Source organism: Zootoca vivipara, chromosome 7 (genome assembly GCF_963506605.1).
Source record: "Zootoca vivipara chromosome 7, rZooViv1.1, whole genome shotgun sequence".
NCBI classification, from domain to species: Eukaryota; Metazoa; Chordata; class Lepidosauria; order Squamata; family Lacertidae; genus Zootoca; species Zootoca vivipara.
Window position 1 is genome coordinate 77,490,790 of NC_083282.1, and position 24,273 is coordinate 77,515,062.

General features: G+C 39.7%; 1 protein-coding gene across 2 annotated transcripts in view; it reads right to left on the bottom strand.

Moving 5' to 3' along the window:
- Nucleotides 1–2,671: 2,671 nt before the first annotated feature.
- B4GALT5 (beta-1,4-galactosyltransferase 5) overlaps nucleotides 2,672–24,273 on the bottom strand; it is a 51,178-nt gene continuing 29,576 nt past the window's right edge. For both annotated transcript variants that reach the window (XM_035121895.2, XM_035121896.2), the window contains exons 2-9: nucleotides 20,032–20,166; nucleotides 15,361–15,474; nucleotides 14,071–14,195; nucleotides 12,315–12,431; nucleotides 9,352–9,539; nucleotides 9,035–9,157; nucleotides 8,345–8,446; nucleotides 2,672–5,593 (exon numbers count right to left, since the gene is read on the bottom strand). In XM_035121895.2, coding sequence (XP_034977786.1) covers nucleotides 5,446–5,593; nucleotides 8,345–8,446; nucleotides 9,035–9,157; nucleotides 9,352–9,539; nucleotides 12,315–12,431; nucleotides 14,071–14,195; nucleotides 15,361–15,474; nucleotides 20,032–20,166 — 1,052 coding nt within the window. In that variant the 3' untranslated portion in view covers nucleotides 2,672–5,445. The remainder of the gene's footprint in view (nucleotides 5,594–8,344; nucleotides 8,447–9,034; nucleotides 9,158–9,351; nucleotides 9,540–12,314; nucleotides 12,432–14,070; nucleotides 14,196–15,360; nucleotides 15,475–20,031; nucleotides 20,167–24,273) is intronic.

Here is a 24,273-nt window from a genome sequence, read left to right on the forward strand (position 1 = left end):
TTAGGTGTGCATTACATATAAACTCGTAGTAGCTTAGTGCAAGGTGACCCAAAGAACTGACAATAGGAATGAGATTTGTTCTGGGGTTTTTCCTGTTCCTCCCCTTTACATCACACTGGTACTTTCCAATCACCAATGCCATGCTGTGGTTAAAAGGCTACCTGGGGTTTTCCATCTACCCATGCCATTCGTTCTGAGTCACCTTGCCCTGCCTCATAAATGCCGGTTAGCTCAGTTAGCTTTTGCTGTAACCGAATTAGTCATCGGCAACGATGTTCCACCTACTTCTGTCTATTCTGGAGTGACACCGCAAGTCTAGTTGCAGAGAGATGAAAAGAGGGAAAGGAAAACAAGTGCAGTTGTGACATCAGTTCTTAAGAATTTCTCAGCTTATACAGAGAAAGTGATTTCAAAACCAGAGACCAAGTCAAACATGTGCAGATGTTCAGGAAGTGTGGGAGAGAGAAAAAAGTGTGCAGGTAGGTTTCGCTGGGTGGCAAAACTGAAATCATTTTCTGCTTGCAGGAGTGTTTCACTCATGCAGGCAAGAGAACATGCTCGGCATCAGTACAGCAAACTCAGATATGGCTCTAAGGGGCCAATGTATAGAGATACAGGAGGAGGGGACAACAGAGGGCTCAGACAAAAGTAAATACTGGGAAATGGAACCCAGAAACTGACAGTTCCTTCTCCAAGGGTGGGGGCCAATGTAGGAAGATACCGGGGGTAGGGGCCAACACTCCCCAGGAACAACAGAGGGCTCAGACAAAAGTGCATGCTGGGAAATAGAAGCCAGAACCTAACAGTTCCTTCTCCAAGGGTGGGGGCCAAGGTATAGAGATACATGGGGGAGGTGCCAACACTCCCCAGGGACAACAGAAGGCTCAGACAAAAGTGCATGCTGGGAAATAGAACCTAGAAGCTGACAGTTCCTTTTCGAAGGGTGGGGGCCAAGGTATGAAGATACAGGGGTGGGGGCCAAGGTATGAAGATACAGGGGGGAGGGGCCAACACTCCCCAGGGACAACAGAGGGAAGGGTATCCTACCGAAACACAGGGATGAGCCGGGGTGGAGGGAGGAGGGGCAGGGTACATCATGGATCGGGACAGGGTGGAGGGGGGAACACAGGAAAGAACCACAGCAACACGTGGCCGGGTCAGCTAGTGCAGGTATATAATTGGATAGAGCTAATGTTGCTCTAATAAAGTCATTGCCTCTGTTAAAGTACTGGCCAGACTCAAAAGGCTATTCCTTTTCAAGGAATATGGTTGATACAAAACATTTGAGTATCACCAGCTAAAGGAAAAGGATGTGATAGAAACAGGCACTTCCTCTGCAAGCTACCAGAGCCTAATTATACCCATATCACAGGATAATCAATTAGTTAAACTCCTGAGCATTAAACAGAATCTAGCCTGTTCCCTTGACTCTCTTATCATTTCTGAGGACTGAACAAGAGCTTCTACGTGAATAACCACAGTTCTGATCTGTCTCAGGCTTTGGCCAATTTCAAGGTGCCCTATAATTTCACAACAGATACCAAATACAGAAGCAATTTTAGATTGCTAGTTTAGAGATGGAAATATCCCTTCTACCACCAATGATCAAGTGGTAAATCGTTATAGTTCAAGTACTTTTGAACTATATTTTTGCCATATGCCAAAAGGACTTGAGCAAAGGGAGGCTTTAGCAGTTTGATAGGAAAAATCTCCTGAACAAAAGCTGGTGTGTGTTTTCAGGACAATGCTACATTCCAGGTTCAACATTAGTTTATCTCTACTTTAGTTTATCCATTTTCAGGGTTACTGGAAAAGATGCAAGCTGCATTGCAACACAGTCTCTCTTGAACACTGAGATGTTACAATGAAATGTGGCATGTGCATTAGCTTAATTCCATGAAGACCGAAAAGCAGCTCAGTCTCTGTATAAGATTGGTCCGGGTTTAATGAAACTATTGTATCTAAAGCTTCTGTAACATTGTGATTTACTGCTAACAATTTTACTAGGTGAGGCCCTAAGCTTTGGACATAGTTACTCATGGTATTTGAGAATAAGCTTCACACTTTTTTTAACATGGGCAAATGTGAAGGTTAGTTTTGATGATCTAGGTTTGATGGTCTGAAAGTAACTATCATGAATTTAAGGCAGCACTTTGTTAAGTAACCCACAGAAGAATCACATGTTTTCCAAAAGAGATTCTGGAATTATAAGAACAAAGTACACCTGGCTCGCGATCCTGGAGAAAATTACCCAGGCCACTTCTCTGAACAATAAGGGACAGTGAGAGTGTGCACATGTTCTTTCTAACAGAAACAGGTTGACCGTCTTCACTGATTATAATGTTCAAAGTTCAGATACTATCTCATGGAATGTAATGCGGGGGTGGGGGTGGAGAAGATTGAAAAAAGTTGACTTTTGATAAATAGCTATCTGGCAAGTTGTTTCAACTACACAGTACATTTAAGGCTTGTCTGTGGTTTGTGCTACACAGAACCTGCAGGTTAAACATTGTTTTGATAAATAATGTGACATCGATAGTCTCTTGGTTCTTGAATATGTATTCTTTTTACTGAAAAAATCATTCATAAATTAACAAATACAAAAATGTACAAACACATGGGTAAATAAATGTAATGACACAAAGGATTGCTTTGCTGAAAATTGTGTGTGTTTTAAAACACTATACATTTCAGTGCAAAAATGTACCCCTGGCACCTCATAGAAAACATAAGAGCAAGCTCAAATAATAGGATGGAAGGAAGCTACATGTTGTTCAATGCTACCTTTTCCGAGCAGGTGTTTGGAAATGCATGGTGGTTGCTCAGCTGGTAAGCTCTTTCAAGAAGAGGAGCTGTTGGTTTTTTGTTTTTTGTTTTTACAAAATGTAGTGGCTTTAAAACAAATGTTTTAGCAAATAAAGACCCACATGGCTCATACAAAAAACAAAAACAAAAAGCACACATTTTTATCATAGTGTTCTGCCCCCAGCAGTGTTAGCCAACCATGCTGATGGAAATGGGGAGCAGTGGCCTTGTTGAAATTTCAGCTGCCAAAGTATGTACAGTTTTTAAAATGATTTTCTTTTACACTATAACATCACATGCGCTTGACATTTATGTTTTCAACAATTACATTTACTATATAGTATTTGACTTAGCTGATAAGAATAACAGTGCACATTTCAAAGATATTCCACATTTCTTAAAGAGGAAAATAAAACAACTTTGATTGGAAAGAACAAAATAAACCAAAAGTCATTGATTAAGGAGTAAAACTGACCCTTTCATGCTAATCTTTAATGCCTTTCTGAGCAGAGGTAATTCCTTTTCTTGTTCAATAATAGGGGTTCTAGAGGGATGGCAATCTACTCTAAATCTTGAGGATTTGAAATGCCACACAGCCCAATATCTATTTGGCTACATGTAGATGTGATGGTGAATTCAGACAATTTGAAAACACATTCCTCAACTGAAGCACCATTAAATAAAGATGTTGTTTTCTATCAGTTTTCTAGATTTAAGGGAAAAAAAGACAAGCAAGAAAAGGGTATATGTCTTATCTACATCTGAAAAAAGTCAAAATTTAGAAGTCTTTATTGCTATATGTGCCATAAAAAAATAAAAAGACACGCAAATCCTTACCTCTGCAGCAGCCATGAAGGGTTCCCCTTATGAAATATTTTAAAGCACACTTACCAGCATTCTCAAGAGCAGACTTGCTGCCTTTCATATGGGCTGATAAGACAGACACAGACACACACCCACACACAAGTGTGCGAGCACACACACACACTTTCATAACTCTTTTGAGACAAAAGAAAATAGGCTTGGTCAGTCACACCCACAACAAATGTATATGGGGATCATACATCCACCAAACCAAAGAAAACTAAGTGTAAACTAGGCAAGTTAAACAAATTGAAGGCAACAATGAAATAAAAGAAATTAAAGTACTTCTCAGGTAAAGTACTCACAATCTGTGTCTATAAATATATATTAGAGCAATCCAAGAAGACATTTGCCAGAGTTATAAGCCCTAGTAAAAAAAAAAAGTACATACTGTTTGAACAGGTGGGTTGGTTTTTGAAAAATGAAACAAAAAAGGCACAAATCTAAGATGCCCATTTAAACAAAAACCAGATCTGTGAAACTGAATGGAGGATATGGACCAAGCACTTGTGTCATAGAGACTCACATTCTGCCCCCCTGAACTAATCTCAATGCCCTTCATTCTTTTAATTATGATTTGGAGTCTGGATATATTTATCCCAGTATTTGTACTTGTGCAACACCTTCTCAGTTAACTGTAATAACCAAGAGTTCTAACCTTCAATTTTAACCTATATCAGTTCAGTGTACAGTTTCATTTACACAATAAATATATCAAAATACTATAACTTCCCCACGCTCAAAGTTCAATTACAGGAATCACTGTAGACTTTGCAAACTTAGTCTGACCCAAAAATGTGTGGATATGAGGTGTGAGTGATGACCTACAACTTTTTGTAGAATATGTCCCTTGCAAAGGCGAAGCTGATTTAGAAGCATTTCCTCCTGCGTTTAGCTTCCACTATGAGATATATGGTAGAATGTGATCAATCAGCACAAAATTTGGAAAGGCTATCCAACCACAAAATGCACGAGACTGGTCTTTGTTCATTAATGAATGGAATCCCTACTTCCAAAGTCAGATTCCACCCCTCAAATAAGCTATGGCTTCCATTTGTTAAGCTTCATAGCCTACTAGCAGAGTCCCAAACCTGCAAACAGCCAGGTAAATAGCTCTGAAGAAAATTACTCACATGAATGTCATCTGATGTTCTGAAGTGTTTGCACAGGTGGGAGCTTACATAAATTATCTTATGTTGTAAACCTTCAGCTTTAGTTCGGGATCATAAAATAGTTATTAAAAAAGCAATTTCTACAAGCTTATTTACACCTGCACTTCTTTAAGAAGTGATTCTGTTATGTGTGTATGTATATATATTTTTATATATAGTCTTCAAGCAGTTCAGTTAAAAAAAAACCAATAGAAACACAAATGTAGAAGAATGATATCATTGTTAAGTAGCAGTTCATCTCCCATTAGGGTCTTTGCCTCCAGGTAAGCTTCTGGCACCCGAAGTCAAGAAGCCAATGGCGTCCTTTTTAGCCAAACTGGTTTGATGAACAGGAAAGCACATTCAGTCACAGTTTGGTATTGAAGATTAAGGAGATGGAATGCTGGAACAAAAACAGCAGGTCACATCACTGTTCTTTAAAAAGAGAAATCAAAAAGCAAGTGAAGTCCAAGATCGCTGCACAGTCTTGAGTGAGTTTATAATCTGACGATCTGTGTGCGTGGAGTACTTTTCTTCAAAATTACTGTGATCCTTCATTAGACACAATATTTTTTCTTGTCCAAGAGATACCTACAAAATAGTATGTTTTCTTCTTTTCATCTTCTCAGTATTCATTCACCAGAGCCAGCTCCGGCGTCAGGTTGACAGTTATGTTTTTATACAAGGCGTCATATGTAACATTTGGAAAGTAGTTCAAGTTACTGAGGCCATCTAATTCTTGCCTCTCTTTGGACTTCCTCAGCAGTGCATACCTATTGGAATAAAAAGTTGGGAGACATTAAGGTAAATGTTCAAAATTCAAGATGAGAAATTAGTGTATTTCTACTAACAGGATGCTTAGTACGATAGACTTCTGTCCCTAAACATATTACAACCATTCAGAAAGTAATGATCATAAGTAGGAGACTGGGATTTCAAAAAGCACACTGAGAAATATTTTTAATTTGCAATTAGATTTGCATCAGACATATTGTGGCATGAAATGCAACATAATTTATTTTCAAGCCCCACCTCGTAAAAAAATCTATTCTGCACAACTGCAAGACTGCTTTCCAATTTTCTATATTGTGTACAGGGCTGCCACAAATACCAGGCCCAGAGCCCTATGTTCTTAGCTTTCATTTAGAAAAAGTAAGTCAATCTGACATACCTAAAGAAAGTTATAAAACAGTGCAGAGATACATCTCTAAGGCTTTGACCTCAGCAGGCAGCACTATTGCTAAAGACAGTAAAAATACATCATCGCTGTTGTTAAGCAATCAGATGAAATAATGTTGACCACCCCAACCTAGGACTAGTGATTGAATGATTTGGCTGTGCTCCACCAAACACCTCCTTGAACCATGTTGCAGATTTGTTAATTGGGGCAAATCTTCATGAGAGTTTAATATAGCCAGGGGCTATTTTCAAGGCCAGGGCTTAGCTCTGAAGTCATGTGCAGGGGGCCACTCTCCAATGGGCTTTCCATGGGCATCATGGTGAGAAACAGGAACTTGAACTAGATAGGCTTCTGGACTGATCCAACTGGACTTCAGTGACGCTCTGTCCCACATATTTGGAGTTAGAGAGGAAAGGCTCCTAAGTTGAGGGACATTACCTGCAGGCAGGTTTAATTCATGGCTACTCTGATTTTAAATGTTACACACAATCTCTGCCTGCCAACTGCAGCAGCAGAATGAAAGCTGAGAAGTTAAGTGAAATAATGCATCAAATGGCTCATCAAGGCAAAGGAGAGATTGGAAAACAGCCCAGAACATGCACTGCAGACTCATTCTATACTTGAGTGTGCAGTTAATTTAGAGAGCATGCTGCAGTACATATACAATATATGTGTGTGTTTTATGCAGGGCTGCTCTTGTATCTGGTCTGGAAGCTGCAAGAAGTGCAGGATGCAATGGATACGCCTACACACAGGAGCAGGTTACCAACAACATGCCACTCATTTGCTGAAAGAACTGCACTAGTTGCCTATTTGCTACCAAGCCAATATTCTTGTGTTAATTCTGTTGTTGTTGTTTAGTCGTTTAGTCGTGTCCGACTCTTCGTGACCCCATGGACCATAGCACACCAGGCACTCCTGTCTTGCACTGCCTCCCGCAGTTTGGTCAAACTCAGGTTCGTAGCTTCGAGAACACTGTCCAACCATCTTGTCCTCTGTCGTCCCCTTCTCCTAGTGCCCTCAATCTTTCCCAACATCAGGGTCTTTTCCAAGGATTCTTCTCTTCTCATGAGGTGGCCAAAGTATTGGAGCCTCAGCTTCACGATCTGTCCTTCCAGGGAGCACTCAGGGCTGATTTCCTTAAGAATGGATAGGTTTAATCTTCTTGCAGTCCATGGGACTCTCAAGAGTCTCCTCCAGCACCATAATGTTAATTCACATATGTTAATTCACATAGCCATAAAAACAAAAAAACACCTTAGGCCCAAGTACAGGCAACTGCCCATTTACACAGGAGTTGCATTCCAAGGGACCACATGTTTCTGCAGGATTAGGCCCCCCTGCCCTGCCAAAAATGTTGGGTGTCAGTGGTCATACATGTGTCAATCGCACACCAATGGGGAGTTGCCTGTACCTTAAGGACTTCCTGCTCCCTTACACTCCATCTCAATCACAGAGATCTTCTTTATCACAATTTCTGTTATTTAATAGCAATTGGCATTATCCTGCAAGAATAGCCACTACCGACAAAGTTGCCAAGTCACCCTCAACATCTTTTTCTTAAAGCAAATGTACAAAATATCTAGCTGCCTGTTTGTGGAAAGTGGTGGGGGAAGCCTTATTCAAGTGGAGAATACTGAACTCATCGAGTTATTTACATTTAAATGCTTGGATCGCTTTTAGATTTCTGAATGTCATGGTTCAGAATAAAGTAGCAGAAGAATGTTTTAGAATAAAAAAGGAGAAACATATTTCCCAAGTGCAAGCATTAGTAAATCCTCATTTGTGGCAAGCCTTGCTAAGGCAGAGAAAACCATATGAGGCTCTCTCAAGTTTTGCAATGGCTGCTGGGTATGTCCCTGATTGTACCCATGAAGCTGCCTGGTACAGAATCAGACCATTGGTCCATCTAGCTTAATACTGTCTATACCAGGCATCCCCAAACTGTGGCCCTCCAGATGTTTTGGCCTACAACTCCCATGATCCCTAGCTAACAGGACCAGTGATCAGGGAAGATGGGAATTGTAGTCCAAAACCAGGCATCCCCAAACTTCAGCCCTCCAGATGTTTTGGCCTACAACTCCCATGATACCTAGCTAAGAGGACCAGTGGTCAGGGATGATGGGAATTGTAGTCCAAAACATCTGGAGGGCTGAAGTTTGGGGATGCCTGGTTTAAAGTATCACACTAGAAGCTTCTAAGTCACTTGACTCCACCCGTAGTTTTTAAGGTGGCAGAGTTTTAGTGTTTGGGATGAGACAGGTTAGCAACAGACACATGCCTGAAGTTCCAGGAAATCTGTACTGTACTCTCAGGAGTATTTTTCTGATAAAATTTGACTTGCCTTCCTAAGAACTGCACTTCTCCTCTGTGATGATGAGGAATAGACTTGTATTTCCCTGTATCTCCTTCTGGCCGAGTCACCAAGTAGCCTGCATAGTGCACTCTGGAGGGGAAAGAGGAAAGAGAAAAACTTTTTAGCGTTTTTGACTTCAGCATTTGCCAGGACTACATGATCTGAGCAATAATCCCCACAATATGGTTTGTAAGCTAGTGCTCCTGACAATCTTATGTAACCAAAATGATCATATTTACACCATGTGCAGGTCAAACGCTTAACTGCACATCATACTTTAGTTAGGAAATACAATGGGCAATTGGTGTGTGTGTGTGTGTGTGTGTGTGTGACCCTGAGATAGCAGTCTACCACCCCATCCAGAACGGTTTACTTAAAAGAAAACCCATCCCATAGGACAGAAAAATGTTACAGATCCTGGAAGATCTTCCTTAAAAGTCATGCAGAGGGGGGTGGGAGTTGTCTAAATGTTACTTTGAAAGACTGGAAGTCACAGGCACATGGCCAAATAACACAGAAGGCAAATGGGCAATGCCTATGGGCGGCTTATACTGCCAAGTTAGGTGTGTGTCCCAGAAGAAGTGTCACCAAAGCTAAGCCAGTCCTAACCCCCATGCCACAATATTTTATATAATAATTCTCGTTATTCATCTGGCACAGTGGGGGAGTCATATTTACCTGTTCCAAAGGTCATCATCTTCTCCGCCCCAGCCCCAGAAGGCATTTGGAAAGCCATTGATTTTTTTAAACTGTTCCACTGTTAAGCCACTCACTCCTCCAAAGAACTCATTGTAAGGAAGGCTATATAAAAAGAAATTTCAGTCAAGGTTACTATGAGCAGAACTTAATACAGGGAAGGACAAATTTGGCTTCCTTTTCATTGCCTGTCATAAATAGCACTTTTCTAGGATGCAAACTGACACAGAAGTGTCTGCCTCTGCTTACTTTAACCATTTTAACTTTGAAAAGTAAAGCGCATGATTGTAGTTACTTACAGATACATATATTTATCCAGCTTTGCTGCAAAGTGTCTTGGCATCTGCCCACATCCATAATAGTTACGGTCATTTTCAGGTATATGGTCCACATCATGGAAGATTAGACAATCCCAGTCCAGGTCCTTCATTGCTTCCCGAAAGCCAACATTGAAGAGCATGGCACGGTTAAAGGGTTGATTACCAGCCTGAGAGAGAATCCCAACAAATTAATTACATGTGTTCATTCATTTGTTTATAACACTAGAGATGGAGAATTCTGGTTCACATTTAGGTGCTGACCTAATTCATATCACTTAGAATAATGCATGGATCAGAATGCAGATTTTGCACTTCTCAAAATTTTGCAACAGTTTTCAGCTCCGAAAAAATGAAACATGTAAAAAAAGGTGGGTATTTGGGATAAAATAAGAAATGTGTATATTGAGATAATTATATTTAAATATATTGCAAAAGAATACATATTCATGTATTTAATACAATTTTAAATACATATATTTCTTTTTTTTTAAATCACAGATAATGCAAAAAACTGAACAGACTTCTACATGTACATCTGTGAAATCGACATTTACTGGGGAAAACCTGATGTGTCCATCCCTACCAGGAACTTTAGGGATGCAAAGTCTATGTTGTACCACTCAGCTATATCTCATCAATTGCCAATGTGAGGACTGCAGCTAATTGGCAGAGTTCATGCTTTACAAGGTTTCAGGTTCAATCCCAATCATCTCTAGTCAATAGAAATTCAGGGACTAGGTGTTGGTAAATACTTCTGACGGAGCTCCTGGAAATCTGCTGCACATTAGGACAATGTTGAGCTAAATAAACCAACCATGTGGCTCAGATTGACAGAAAATTTACTTTGTTAGAAAAACACAATGAGTAGCTAGGGATAAGTAACTGTCGCTTTTTCACAGAATAACTGCTTAGAACTAGTTACATGTAGGTAGCCATGTTGGTCTGACATAGTCGAAACAAAAAATAAAATAAAAAAATCCTTCCAGTAGCACCTTAGAGACCAACTAAGTTTGTCATAGGTGTTGTGTATTGAGTCAAATGATTTTATATCTGTATTATTATTGTCTGTATTTGCATTAGGATAAAGTAACTGCCTTTTGGTTCCAGAGGGTACAGCTACTATTGGTTCATTTAAGCTGCTGTATTTGGATCCTCTGTCTTATTGGTTTCCTCCAAAAGGCAGCACTGTGATTGCCTGATATTGTTCCCTCCAAAATGTATCCCTTTCTAGCTAGTTCCCTGTCCCTATACCTGTAAATGTAGCCTTCCTGCCCTCAGAGTCAGTCTTGTTTACTTTAATAAAGAAGTGTTACTAGAGAACTGTCTCCAGCATATTATGTCAAGATTGCTGAAATCACAAACCCCACAACACAACAATAGGTATGAGCTTTCGTGTGCATGCCCACTTCTTCAGATACACTGAAACAGAAGTCACCAGACCCTTATGTATAGTCAGAGGGTGGGGAGGGGTATTACTCAGAAGGGTGGTGGGAATGCGTGATTGGCTGATAGGAGTGGTAAAGCTGTTGACGACTGTTAATGACTGCAGTTGGTCTTGCAGGAGAAAGCAAGGGGTGAGATGGCTAAAGAAAGCTTTATCATGTATAATGAGATAAGAATCCGATGTCTTTATTCTGACCAGGTCTCTCCATGGTTTTAAGCTTGGTAATGAGTTGCAATTCAGCAACTTCTCTTTCCAGTCTGTTTCTGAAATCTTTCTGTAATAAGACAGATACTTTGAGATCTTGTATAGAATGTCCTGGGAGATTGAAAGCTCATACCTATGACAAACTTAGTTGGTCTCTAAGGTGCTACTGGAAGGATTTTTATTTTATTTTTTGCTTAGAACTAATTTCAGGAAAGACCTGAAGAAAAATACATTCTAAATCAAGGCAGAAAAATATTTAGAAGGTACACAAAAGATGGAAGGCCTTTTGGAATTAACTTGCAACACTGCTTGAACAGGTTAGGTTTCTTCTAGATCCCATTTGCCCAATACTACACAGACTGGCCAGTTTGGATTTGTGGCCTGGTCATTTTCCGCAGCCTGGGGGCTAGAAGATCTACAGGTCTTATATAAGCATTACTACACTACAGATATATATACTGACTTTCTAACAGTTAATTAACTCCCAGATTGGATGAACAACTAGAATAACTGCAATTTACTTTAGCTTGACAATTACTTCGACAATTTTCTTCCTTCTTTTGCCTCCCCAATAAATTCTGCTTGCTACATAAACATAGGGCTATTTATCACACTTGTCTTTTTCAGTCGCATAGGCTAAGAACTACTAGTGCCCAGCCCTGAGGAGTTCACATGCACCTTTAAGGGCAGCATGACAAATAAAAATTACCATAGTTAAGATATGGTATCTCAGTTACTTGCAGATATGGGGTATCTCAGTTACTTGCAGAGAGTTTAGTTATGGGAGGCTTTCACTGCTGCACAGCAATTTAATATGAAAAGTTCATTTCAAAACTGAGGGCAAAATCAGCAATATCAGCTAAAAAGAACTTATGGGATGATTACATCAGCTTTCAGAGAAAACTGTGACACCAGAAAATAATTTAAGTTTAATGGTACATGTTTGGAGAGGTTTCATAAAAAACCTGCTGGATTGATTACACGGTAAAGTGAAGTAGTATTTGGGTCCCAACTGCTGATCACAGAAAGAGGCTGATCACAGAAAGAGGACACTCACTACCACACTGGGAAAGCTAACATGGCATGCATTTTGGCATCACTAACTGCGGGCACATTCTGGGCACATTTTAGGGATTTAATACAGTATGCAAGAGCCCTATGGAAAGCACAGTTTACTGTCTCTCTTTCTCTCAACGCGTATTTCGGAAAGAAAACCATTAGGAGGTCATCTTATTTCAATGTACTTCTGCAGAGAAATTAGATTGGGGGCAACAATACACACAAACTAACTTACTTGCTCAATAACATAAAATGCAAACTCTAAACGTTGGTGTTGCAGCATTGGAATAAGGTGTCTAAAGAGGACTGGCAGATGCTCATAACGGTTGCGGAATGGGATAAGGATTGCCACCTAGAGACAAAAAATGACCATTAGTTCTTTCTAGATCTTGGAAGCAACCTGAACTTTATCAGTTCACAGGTTACCAGCACAAAACACCAAGGACATGTAAATCAAATGGATACAATCTTCAATAATAAAATCTGCAAGAATGGGCAACTGGCTAGACTATCCACATCCCTTGAGAATTTGAACCAGTATTTGAAGCCTGCTGCAATTCAAACTTTTGTTATGTACGGTTCTCAAGAGTTACAAATAGGGATTTCAGAATATTAAAGACTTGACCAGACAGCTCCATGTTAGGGAGCAGAATGGTCTGAACCTATTTAATTCTTTTACACAACAACAGAAAGCTTCAGCCACCACAGGTACACACTTAACAACATAGACCAGGCTAGACTGTGCAATTCATATAGCCTGAGGAAGAGAAAGCTTGTATGGGTGTGCACCCGCCAGAAGGTCTAGAGCTGTGGTAAGCAGCCCTTTCTAAACTGATTTCTTCTTCAGGACTAAATTAGATGTGTTAAAAATGAGGCTCTTTCCCCCACCCCACCCCTTACTATAATGGGGAATGTAAAATGGCTACAACTTTTTTTCTTTTCACAGAAGTGGACTATATGTGCAAGCTCAACAGTCCATCCAGAGTGTATTAAGCCTTCCAAACTGTAGGCAGATACATCTGAGGGAGTTTGTGCAGGGCACTTTGGAAGTTTGTTTCTTTAAAAAACAAAGGGGAAAGTATTTTTCATTTTCTGCCAGAATTGGATGTAAGTTAGCTATGCAAGCCTATTGTTTTCCTTATGGTATAATAAACTATTGTTTGGGAAAGATAGAGATGTGAGGGCCCGGAAAAAACCCGGAAAAATTATATTAAAAAACGGTTTTCCCCCCCGTTCCCCCCCCCCAACCTGAAAAAAATAGATTATGGAATGTTTTATTTTAACATGATGAATAAAATATTTTAAGATAAGGGGTTCAAATATTTTATAAATCATTTTTTTAAAATATGTATGGCATCAGATTATTCTAATTTCTGTGAGGACAAGCAAGTCCTAGGTTACAAACTCTCCAATGCAAGAACAAGATACATTTCTTTCTTTAGGAGGTGCTGTTGTCACCAGAAAAGAAAAAGGTTTCAGTTTTGTTTTTGCTTGCGTGTGGTACGCATTGGTTCTGTTCCTCTTCACTAGGCCTCAAAGCACTGGAAGATCATTACAGTTCAGAAAATGATTCTGATTAAATTTCCATTCATTGAAACTTAGTCCCACTTCCTTCTTCAGTTCTTTTTATGAGAATGTTTTTTTAAAAAATACTGTGAAGAGGAAATATGAATAATTGTTACTTCTGGATTTTTAAAAATTGTTTTGTGGAGGTTTTTTTGTTCCACATAAACTAGTAAACAGTTCTGGAGATTGTTGCTCCATTTGTTACAAATACAAATAAATATTATTTTAAAAGTAAATTCTGTTTGTTATAATTGTTTGGATACACTGTATTTTTAATATGCTAGTTGTGATAATTTTATGCTCATTAAAATTGTCCATAGTTATATTTTATGTTTCTAAAGTAACAGAATGACTTTCAATCTGGAAAAGAAAAAAGAAGTGCTAATGTAGCAAAAAAACCCATTATTTTTCCGTCTTTAGATTACCTTCCAACGAGGCAAACAGTCTTTAGGCTTCCAGTGGCCTCCTAGTTTGATAGCAGGGTCTTGAGAGAAGAATTGGTGGATCTCTTCCATACTGATTTCACTCATATTTACATCAATAGGGCCCTCTGCGTACAAAGTTAAAAAGCAGGTCATGAGAAAAAAAACAAGTAAAGCTCTGATTGAGAATATGCATTTACAATTCTTGAATTTCTTTACCCCATTATATTGCTGCACAATTCAATTCTTACATTTTCATAACTCCTAGTATGTCAAAAGCAATTGATTTCTATATAGAAAGTTGACTTCTCATATTAAAGGAATGATGCAGCTGAAGTAACACTTTGAATCAGGGGTCAACAAACTTTTTCAGCAGGGGGCCGGCCCACTGTGCCTCAGACCTTGTGGGGCAACGGACTATATTTTTTTTGGGGGGGTGAACGAATTCCTATGCTCCACAAATAACCCAGAGATGCATTTTAAATAAAAGGACACATTCCACTCATGTAAAAACATGCTGATTCCCGGACCGTCCGTGGGCTGGATTTAGAAGGCAATTTGGCCAGATCCGGTCCCTGGGCCTTAGTTTGCCTAACCATGCTTTGAATTCAAGCTTCATTGAATTCAACTGTAAAGTGTTAAACAGATAGACTGTCTAATCAGGTTTAGGATAACAACATGGGAGGTTGTAAAACTTTTTGCACTTATCATGGTTACAATCCTTATCCCTGTCATTGCTTATTGGTATGTTTTAAACAGATTTTATATATGCATATAGTTCAAATTCTATTACTGTTGTATAAAATTGTATTTTAAAGATATATTTTTCTATGTTTTTAGCTGTACTTGTTTTTATTGTAAGCCACCTTGAGTCTCATTAGGGGAAAAGGTGGGGGTAATAATAATAATAGCAGCTTGCATTTAATTTTTTTTAAAGACTCACACAGCAAATGTTCAATGTGGTATGTAGCCTGTTCCTTCAACATAATTATCTGAGTTCATGTTTGAATCTGAATATTTTAAGACCAGCAATACATGGAACACGCTATCTCATCTTTGGACTGAATGTTACAATCTTCTCAAAGTAAATCGCTCAACCAGTGAAACACTCATTACTACTAGACAATTGAGAATTATTGAAGAACAATGAAGACTTCAAATACACCACGAAAATAAAGGGTACCTCCTACTTACTCATCCAACTGGCTCTGAAGCCCATCATGATGATGAGGGGCTACAAAATGAGTGATGAGAAAGTAAGGCAAATTGTTCTGCAAGTCCTTCGGTACTTACTCATAGAAGGGAGTCTTTCAGGGCAGGTATGGTTTGGAAAGTATGTAAAGTCTTCGGGAAGAAAAGTTGTTGTTTGCAGAAATGTTTCACTGTGGTTCAAATCAAGAGGATAATCTGGGAGGTGGGAGGAGAGAAAAGAAGAGTGCTATTTAGGCTATTAACTTTGCAGTCTCTTTTATTCATCAACAATATCTGCTGCTAACCACAACATTTAGAGTACTTCGCTGCTTCACCATCTAGTGCTATACAACACAAATAAGCATGTTCCTACCATTTAATTATATATTAAGCTATAAAACTACGGAATTATTAATGGGTTACAAATCTATAAAGCAACTAAGGAGCTGCTGACAGTGTTTTCCCAGAGAAGCCATATGGTTCTCTCATACATTTGAAAATTCCAGCACTCATTCTAAGGTTTGTCATGCTGCATCTCTCATTTTGTACAACCTCAGCACCTAGAAAGATAAGTTTATTATTAGTTTGAAAAAATGTGATGCACAGAGTAGAGTATGGGTAATTAATTCAACTATGTAATAAGTGTTCTGGCTGTTACCCTTTGCCCAAATCTAATCTGGTCAGGTAGGCTTTGCTCCCCTAAACCAGACTCCTACAACTGCCTTGTTCTCTTCAACCACAAGAACCTACTAAGGCACTTACAGACACCTAGCTCAAACAAATAATTTGCCTTACAGGATGCTGCAGTTGAATCTTAAGCTGTGAAAATTCTATGCACAGCTATGGTATTCTTGGTTTAACAGGAATATGTCCCAAGGTTCTTCTGGGGACAATAGCACAGGTACAGCCTTGTGCCTCTCTGCATAATCTTCTCCATCTATTTGGGTTTTTTTCCTAACTCCATCTCTGTCCAAGTGCTGTAAGTTATGCCTTTCCCCCCAGCCAGTTGAACAATTCACAGAGCTTTTTTTTAAAATGAAATGTCAAGTCACAAGTGTTTATTTGCATTTTCAGGGCATAATTCACTAGCCCCAAGCTATCAAGTGAGTTAGTTGGGCATGCAAAGTTAAGACAGATGGGTAAAGGTAAAGGTACCCCTGAACGTTAGGTCCAGTCGCGAACAACTCTGGGGTTGTGTGCTCATCTCGCTCTATAGGCTGAGGGAGCCGGCGTTTGTCCACAGACAGCTTCTGAGTCATATGGCCAGCATGACTAAGCCGCTTTTTTGGCGAACCAGAGCAGCGCACAGAAACGCTGTTTACCTTCCCGCTGGAGTGGTACCTATTTATCTACTTGCACTTGACATGCTTTCGAACTGCTAGGTGGGCAGGAGCTGGGACTGAACAACGGGAGCTCACCCCATCGCAGGGATTTGAACCACCGACCTTCTGATCGGCAAGCCCTAGGCTCCGTGGTTTAAACCACAGCACCACCCGCATCCCTATAAGACAGATAAGGTATTGCAATTATTGTCTAACATTAAAAATTACTCCTCCATCATTTCAACTCATGCCATAAGGTCAGCAGTCATAAAGCTTATTGTATTGGAACATAATACAACAGAAGCTGACATGCAAAGCAGCAATGACAGTCCAGGGCAATGACAGTCCATTAGCATCTGGATGAGCCAGTTTATCATGCCTATTTTTTATGGTCATTGCTATATTTAAATAATCAAATTTCTATTAAAATCAGGCAAGTACATGTTGTATTTATGCTTGCTTTGTTCTACTCATGCTTTTCATGAATGTTACTATATTAGTAGTGCTTAATTCATATAGCACAGGGTTCCCTGCTCTCACACTGAAAAATGCTAGATAGTTCAATGGTAGTACTACTAGCAGACACTTCATTTAATTATTGGGATCTTGCACAGAACTGTTGCATTCAGGTTCTGCTTCCAGGTTTCCCATTGACATCTGACTGGCCATTGTGAGAACAGGCTACTGGACTAAACAGGGTCTTTGGCCTGATGTGGCAGGGTCCTTTTCATAAATAAGATAAACCTTCACTTCACTCATATTCATTACAATTCTACCATTCTCCTAGGTTTTAGCTTGTTTGTCTTTTCTCCACAGGTGGAAAGAGAAAACTACTGAAAGGTATGTGGATTATTCAAATGTAGCTGAATGACAGTCCCTCCCAAAATAGAACATCAATAGTGCATCCTAGGACCAAAGAACCCTTGACCAACTGCCTGGATTGCATGCCAGGTTTCATAACTTCCTCAAGCCATCTAAAAATAGCATTAGGAAAATGAGACAACTGTCATTTACAAAGATGACTGGCTTAGTTGTGTAATCTAAAAAACTGTGACAGATTATAAGGTTATTAAAGGTTTCTTCTTCCCATATGCATAGGGATATCCTCTCTTACAGCGCTCCTCCATCACTTGTCCTCCCAGAAAGAGAAAATCTGCAGTAGTTTCCACCTCTTGGGTGTGGTAGTTAAATGGAAATTAAAATGACATTATTATTGCCACACAATACTGAACAAATGACACCAAGTTGATTTTTCAACCAATTGTGACTCAAGGGTTGTGTGCCAGCCCAAAATGATGACAATTTCTAGGAATGTTTGCTTGATGGTTTTGGGTTCAATATAACACTGACAGCAATGAGAAGACCAGTGCAGGACCTAATTCCAGCTCAGAGTATTTGAACAGCCTAGGACTTTGAACAAATAGACATGCACGGTAAACAGAATTTTTTGGTTCTGTATCTGCTTTGCTTTTTGCGTCATCATCATCATCATCATCATCATTTAGTGCGGAAACAATGAGCCTACTTCTCCCCATACTTGCTCAATGTTCCAGGAATGTAGTGAAACTAGATGGCTTTTCCTAGGTTTCAGCATGAGTAAAACTAACAGGTCTCCAATGAGCTTTTGGTTTGAAGGTAAGGTAGGCTATACCTTCTTGTAGATAATGAGCACTCAAGTTGAGATACTGTTTAACTGACTACAGGCATCCTTCTAAGGGTCCACAAATGGAACCAGGTCCAGGAAAGAAACTATGAGCTTGTTCCCACAGCTAGACTGGCTTGTTTTGTCTGCGGTACTTCAGGAGCATGGGAGGAGCACCATGGGAAGTACTGAGCAACATACACAAGCATGAGGCTGATTCATATAAAACCATGTTTGTTCCGTACTATAACTTAATATGATGTGCAAACAAGGCTAATGTTTTGTCCACTTTAGCTCATTCAGTGTGAACTGAATGGTATCTGAAGAAGTATGCATGCACACGAAAGCTCATACCAATGACAAACTTAGTTGGTCTCTAAGATGCTACTGGAAGGAATTTTTTTATTTTGTTACGACTACGTCAGATCAACACGGCTACCTGCCTGTAACTCATTGTGAATTGTTCATATAGCAATGAGCAGTGATCAAAAATGTTATTTGGCTATGTATTTGAGACAGAAGTGTGTCTACTGTGGGCTACTGGTAAGACTACTAAGTGACTTAGGTAACCATCCAGAAGATGGCATTAACTGCAGAATCACTTCTGGGTTTATTTTCATAAGGAAGCTGCCTTACACTAGGCCAGACTATCGGTCCATCTTGCTCAATACAGTGGTACCTCTACTTACAAATACCTCTACTTACGAATAACTCTACTTACGAATCCTTTCCCTGCACGCCTGCCAGATGGCTGGCGGGCGCGAAGCTTGCCTCTCAAGCTTTAGCGGGAGGAGAGCGATCCCTGCAGAGGCTTAGGATGGAAGCGCACAGCTTCCTTCCCAAGCCTCCCTCCCTCCCTCCCTGACCCCACACCCCCAGTCTTCCCTCCGTGAAGGCAGCATCTCCCTCCCTGAACCCACACCCCCAGTCTTCCCTCTGTGAAGGCAGCATCTCCCTCTCTGACCCCACACCCCCAGTCTTCCCTTTGTGAAAGTAGCATTTACGGTATTACTACTCTCGGGAAGAGGAGGTGGCAGCAGCAAGATTAACATTTGGGGGCACCCCACAGGCAAGACCCGCCCTCCGCCACTGGTCTTGTAGGGAAAGTGTGAAATTTGAAGAGTGGCCTTGTGTTGTGTACGAAGGTGTGAATTAGGTATGTTTGACTTTAAATGGGATTTGAATCAGATTTCTCCCTCATTCCTCCCTCACATGAAAGCCCCCAGAGCTCTCTACAATGAACAAAAAGGAAGAAAGTCCCACTTCTTTTGGCTTTGTTAAAATAATTGTGTAGGTCCAAACCATACAGTCCTTTGATCTAAGGGACTCAATGTGGGAAGCTCATATATTTCCATTGCTTACTAGGGAATAAAGCCTCTCTTCATTGGTTAATGACAGTGATGGTGATTCTTAATGCCACCATTGACTGCTGTTCACTTTACATGGTTGAAATATTATTCTGATGTACTGGTAGTTTATTACCGGAAAATAGTTAGTACATTTGATTTAGAATATCTCTCTCCCCCCCCCCCCCGTTTTCCTCCTCTAAAAAACTAAGTGTGTCCTATGGTCAGGAACATAGATGATTACTATCCGAGATATTCAAATAGAAAACAAGATACTTCAGTATCCTTACAAATGCCACTATGATACATTGGTTCCACTGGAAATCTCAATGTGACACCTTTCAGTCTACTGTGTCTGAAAGCTGTTCAATGTTTCTTGGGATAAGGTAAGACAAAGGGAAGTTCCCCAGTCCTACCTGAGATGGTCTTTTTTTACCTTAGGAGAAAGGTTTATTAAACATACCTGAGTCATTCACACTGCTGTTCCTCTTGGCATAGGCACTGCGGACCACCTGTTCATAAACCTGAGCTCCTATTGTTCTCATGTTTTCACGAATCATGATGCCTTGGGCTTGCATCATGAAGAGGTAGGTGTTCACTGCAAGAAAAACGAAGGTTAAATTAGTCACAGCCTTTTTACAGAAAGAAAACAAGTTCTAAAATCTTTTAGAAATTATTTCTTCGCCACTGATCACTACAGAATGTGTCTTATGTATATTGCTTCTCAATTGCTGTGTATTTTAGATGTGTGATATATTCAGGTTTTTGTTTTGTTTTTGCTTAAACTCACATGCACTGGAACAGGTTTGTGTGCTTTGAGGTGAAGAAATTTAATAAAATTAGTGAAAGCAGGAAGAGACCACAAGGGATCTGCAGGAAGGTCCATCTCTTCTCACCCTTTATAAAATGAGTAAAACTAACTAGACATGCCTCCCTGGGCAGGAAGTTTTGTAGGGTGAGGGTGCCACTACCAAGAAGGACCATGAAGTGAGAAATAAGGTAGCACACATATGCTACACAGGGCACCAAAGACAGCAATTAGATATGCTTTACAATCATGCTATGTAGTGAACTGTGAAGACTAGATGCAAGTTTTGCCACAGGCTATGCAGGCAGGGAGATAAGTAGTACTGGATTTTTTTCAGATGTGTTTAAGCACAGAGTTTGTTAACTCCAGGCCATTGCTTTTATTTTGACAGAAGTGGAAAATAAATTCCATCCAGGCAGAATGTGCAATGTTAATGCAAGTTGACAAAAAACACCAAGTTTTTATTCAGTGAAGGGCTCTCCTATTTGGAAACAAAGGTCCCTTGCAAGTTTACACTACAGAGGAGAATGTGTGAATAAGTTGTTCTAATTAAATAAAAAAAATCCTTCCTGTAGCACCTTAGAGACCAACTAAGTTTGTTATTGGTATGAGCTTTCATGTGCATGCACACTTCTTCAGATACCTCTAAGGAATGAATTTTTTTATTTTGTTTCAACTACAGCAGACCAACACGGCTACCTACCTGTAACTTGTTCTAATTATTGCATGTTGGAAAAGTCCAGTGAGACGAAAGCCCTGATCGATACTTATTCTCACACTGAGGTTATTTAATGCAACACACACAAAGTGAACCATGTATTTCTGATACTAATGTATAAAAACTGTATGAAAATGTACTTTATTTTTACTTGATGCAGTACAGTACTAAAAAGTTGGCCTGCAAATAAAAAGAAACACAATGTAGGCCTAAACACATACATCAGAGAGTACCACACAAAGTGCTAGATTCCAGATCGTTAGTCAGCAAGAAAAGATTGCATCAAGTTAGGAAGCTCATAGATAATAAATTCATTTGATTGTGCCATGGCTCATCAGAGGAAAGCAGGGAGTCACTTTCTCAGGAAGATTCTTGTCAACCATCCTGTGCAAGAGGCCTACAGCTTTCCAAACTACAGTAAGCCCACAACTTACACACATTTAATTTGTGCTCATTCAGCTTTACGTACTTGGCAAAAAAATTAAAAGGTGGCTGAAAGGGGGTGAGCATCCAGTAAAAAAGACTTTGGCAATCTCACCTGTCATTTGAACCCAATGTGTTTTGACTATACACACTTTTGGCTTTAGATGCAATCCCCACAGGCTTGTGGTTGGTAAAAAAAATTCCTAGGCTGGGCTTTCATACTAGGTCATATGGGAAAGGGGTGGTACTCACATGAATGCTCTTTCCATGAATAAAAATAAACATATCCATATATTCAAAAAAACTAGATGTGAAAGGAAACGCTTCTAACATAGCCTTCTCCCAGACAAGTTAATTTTATATGGACGGAGTGGGGGTGGGCTTTGGAGGAAGATTCAATAATGTGAGAGCCAACCTGCAGTCTAACATGGTACAGTCCAGTTAAAATATTCTGATATAGTCTTCTGCAACATGCTTTTTTGAGAAGGAAGATCCAAAACATTCCTCATGCACCCTCTACCCCAGTATCTCAGCAGCAGCAGGGAGGAGGGCATCTAATCTATATATAATTGTGCTAGGCAGTGGATGATGTATAGATAAATACACCAAAACAGCTGTCATACAAAAACACCTAACAAATTGCTAGAAATTTCAACCAGTAGTAATGCCAAGCTATTATCCAAACAGTGTTGCCTGAAAACTTCCTTTAAGTTGAAGATAATGAATCTAAATTACTGTGTGGGCTCCTGGAGGCATTCAGGGCTTGTTATTAAAATATTGTTAATAACTATATTTGAATATTCTGTTTACTCAGACATTATCCTTCATCAGACGTTTTGCAAGAATATTTGAGTTTGCTTTTAATGGCCAACTCACAGATATCAGTCATGCTTTTAATGCATTTTTACAATGCCACTGATAGCCATGGTGGAAATCGCATTTCTTATTAAAATCTTTTAGACTTTGTACGGTAGTTTTTATAGTCATGCAAATCAAGGGGGAAGAGAGACTCCACTAACACATGAATATGGCAACCATAAATAAGTTGTATCAACAATTAGCATTATGGTATAAAATACATAAAGAGTGGTAGTGGCATCCTGGCAACAAGGAATAAAGGTAAAGGGACCCCTGACCGTTAGGTCCAGTTGCGGACAACTCTGGGGTTGTGGCACTCATCTCGCTTTACTGGCCAAGGAAGCAGGAGTACAGCTTCCGGGTCATGTGGCCAGCATGACTAAGCCGCTTCTGGTGCAATGGAACACCGAAACCAGAGCAGTGCACAGAAGGTAAATGCCGTTTACCTTCCCGCCAGAGTGGTACCTATTTATCTACTTGCACTTTGACATGCTTTTGAACTGCTAGGTGGCAGGAGCAGGGACTGAGCAACAGGAGCTCACCCCGTTGCGGGGATTCGAACCGCCAACCTTCTGATCAGCAAGCCCTAGGCCCCTAGGCCACCCGTGTCCAAGAAATGCACAAGCACAAATATTCAAGTATTTCGAAACAAACTCAGTCCCATTAAAATGCTACTTAGCAGGGGTGAAAGTACAATATTCCACTTAAGCAGAATACAGACACTAGAGTTAAAGTATTTTTATTTTTTCAAGGAATTAACTACCAAGCTACTTCTTTCACAACAGCATTTCTACTTAATTATATTAATCAAAATGATTCCATGCTGTGTTATTTATAGCCTTACCTTGGCTAAAAATTACAGTATAGATGCTCTAAGTAAATAAAGGGTTTTCACTCACAGCTGTCACATTAGATTGGTTGAGTTACAGAAAGCTGGGCTTCATAATGTTCAGCTCAATTTGATCAGATACTTCTATAAAGCAGATTTCTGTGAGACGAGATCCATGGTAAACATTCATCTGCTTTAGGTCACTTGAACTCTCTAGCCCTACCCACATCCTTCTGAAAATTTGCAGGTTATTTTCCTAGAGGCACTGATATGATATATTTCATTTCCATAATAAAATTGTTGGTCACTAAACCAGAGAGAGGGAAAGAAGTCACTTAAGAGTTTTACAGCTTAGGAGATACCACAGAGAATTCCCTCTACTGGTTCAACCCCACTCCCCAATTTCTGAGGGCAGTAGAACTACCTAGAGGACCTCCTCTGATGATCCTAACACCCAAGAGAGTCTGTTAGGAAGGATGTACTGTACAGGTGTAATGATGTATAAGCAAGAGCCAAAAAGAGCAATTCCATTTAGGTATCTATAAAATATTTGTACTTTCTTAAAGACTCAGACAAGTTTAAATAAAAAAGCACCTGTACATTAAGGGGTATGGACTTCTGCTCCTAAAAGGCTCAACAAAAACTTTTCTATTAGAGAATAAATTTCTCAAATAATCATAACTTAAATATCAGGACAAGGGTCCAAACCTCAAGAAGCACACAAATCTTGGTACCTCGCAGGACTTAGGACCAGAGACAATTACATATAACTCTCATATTTGTTTAAGCTGAGGGGTGCAGCAAATGCATACAAGGGAGGGAAGCAAAACCCAATCTGTAAATATTTAGTTCCAACAATAATCTGCATATCCGCATTGTCATAGCAAATGGAATGTGCAAAATAATTTTTCCTTGTCTCAAAATAAACCCTGGGTTGCTTTGCCCACTGCACATTTATGCATCAGAATGTAATGGTTTGCAACAGCTACCTCCAAAAAGCACTCAGCAGAATAATTTCCACATATGTCATGCAGTTTGAAAATACTCTAGTTGATAAATGAGATTATCT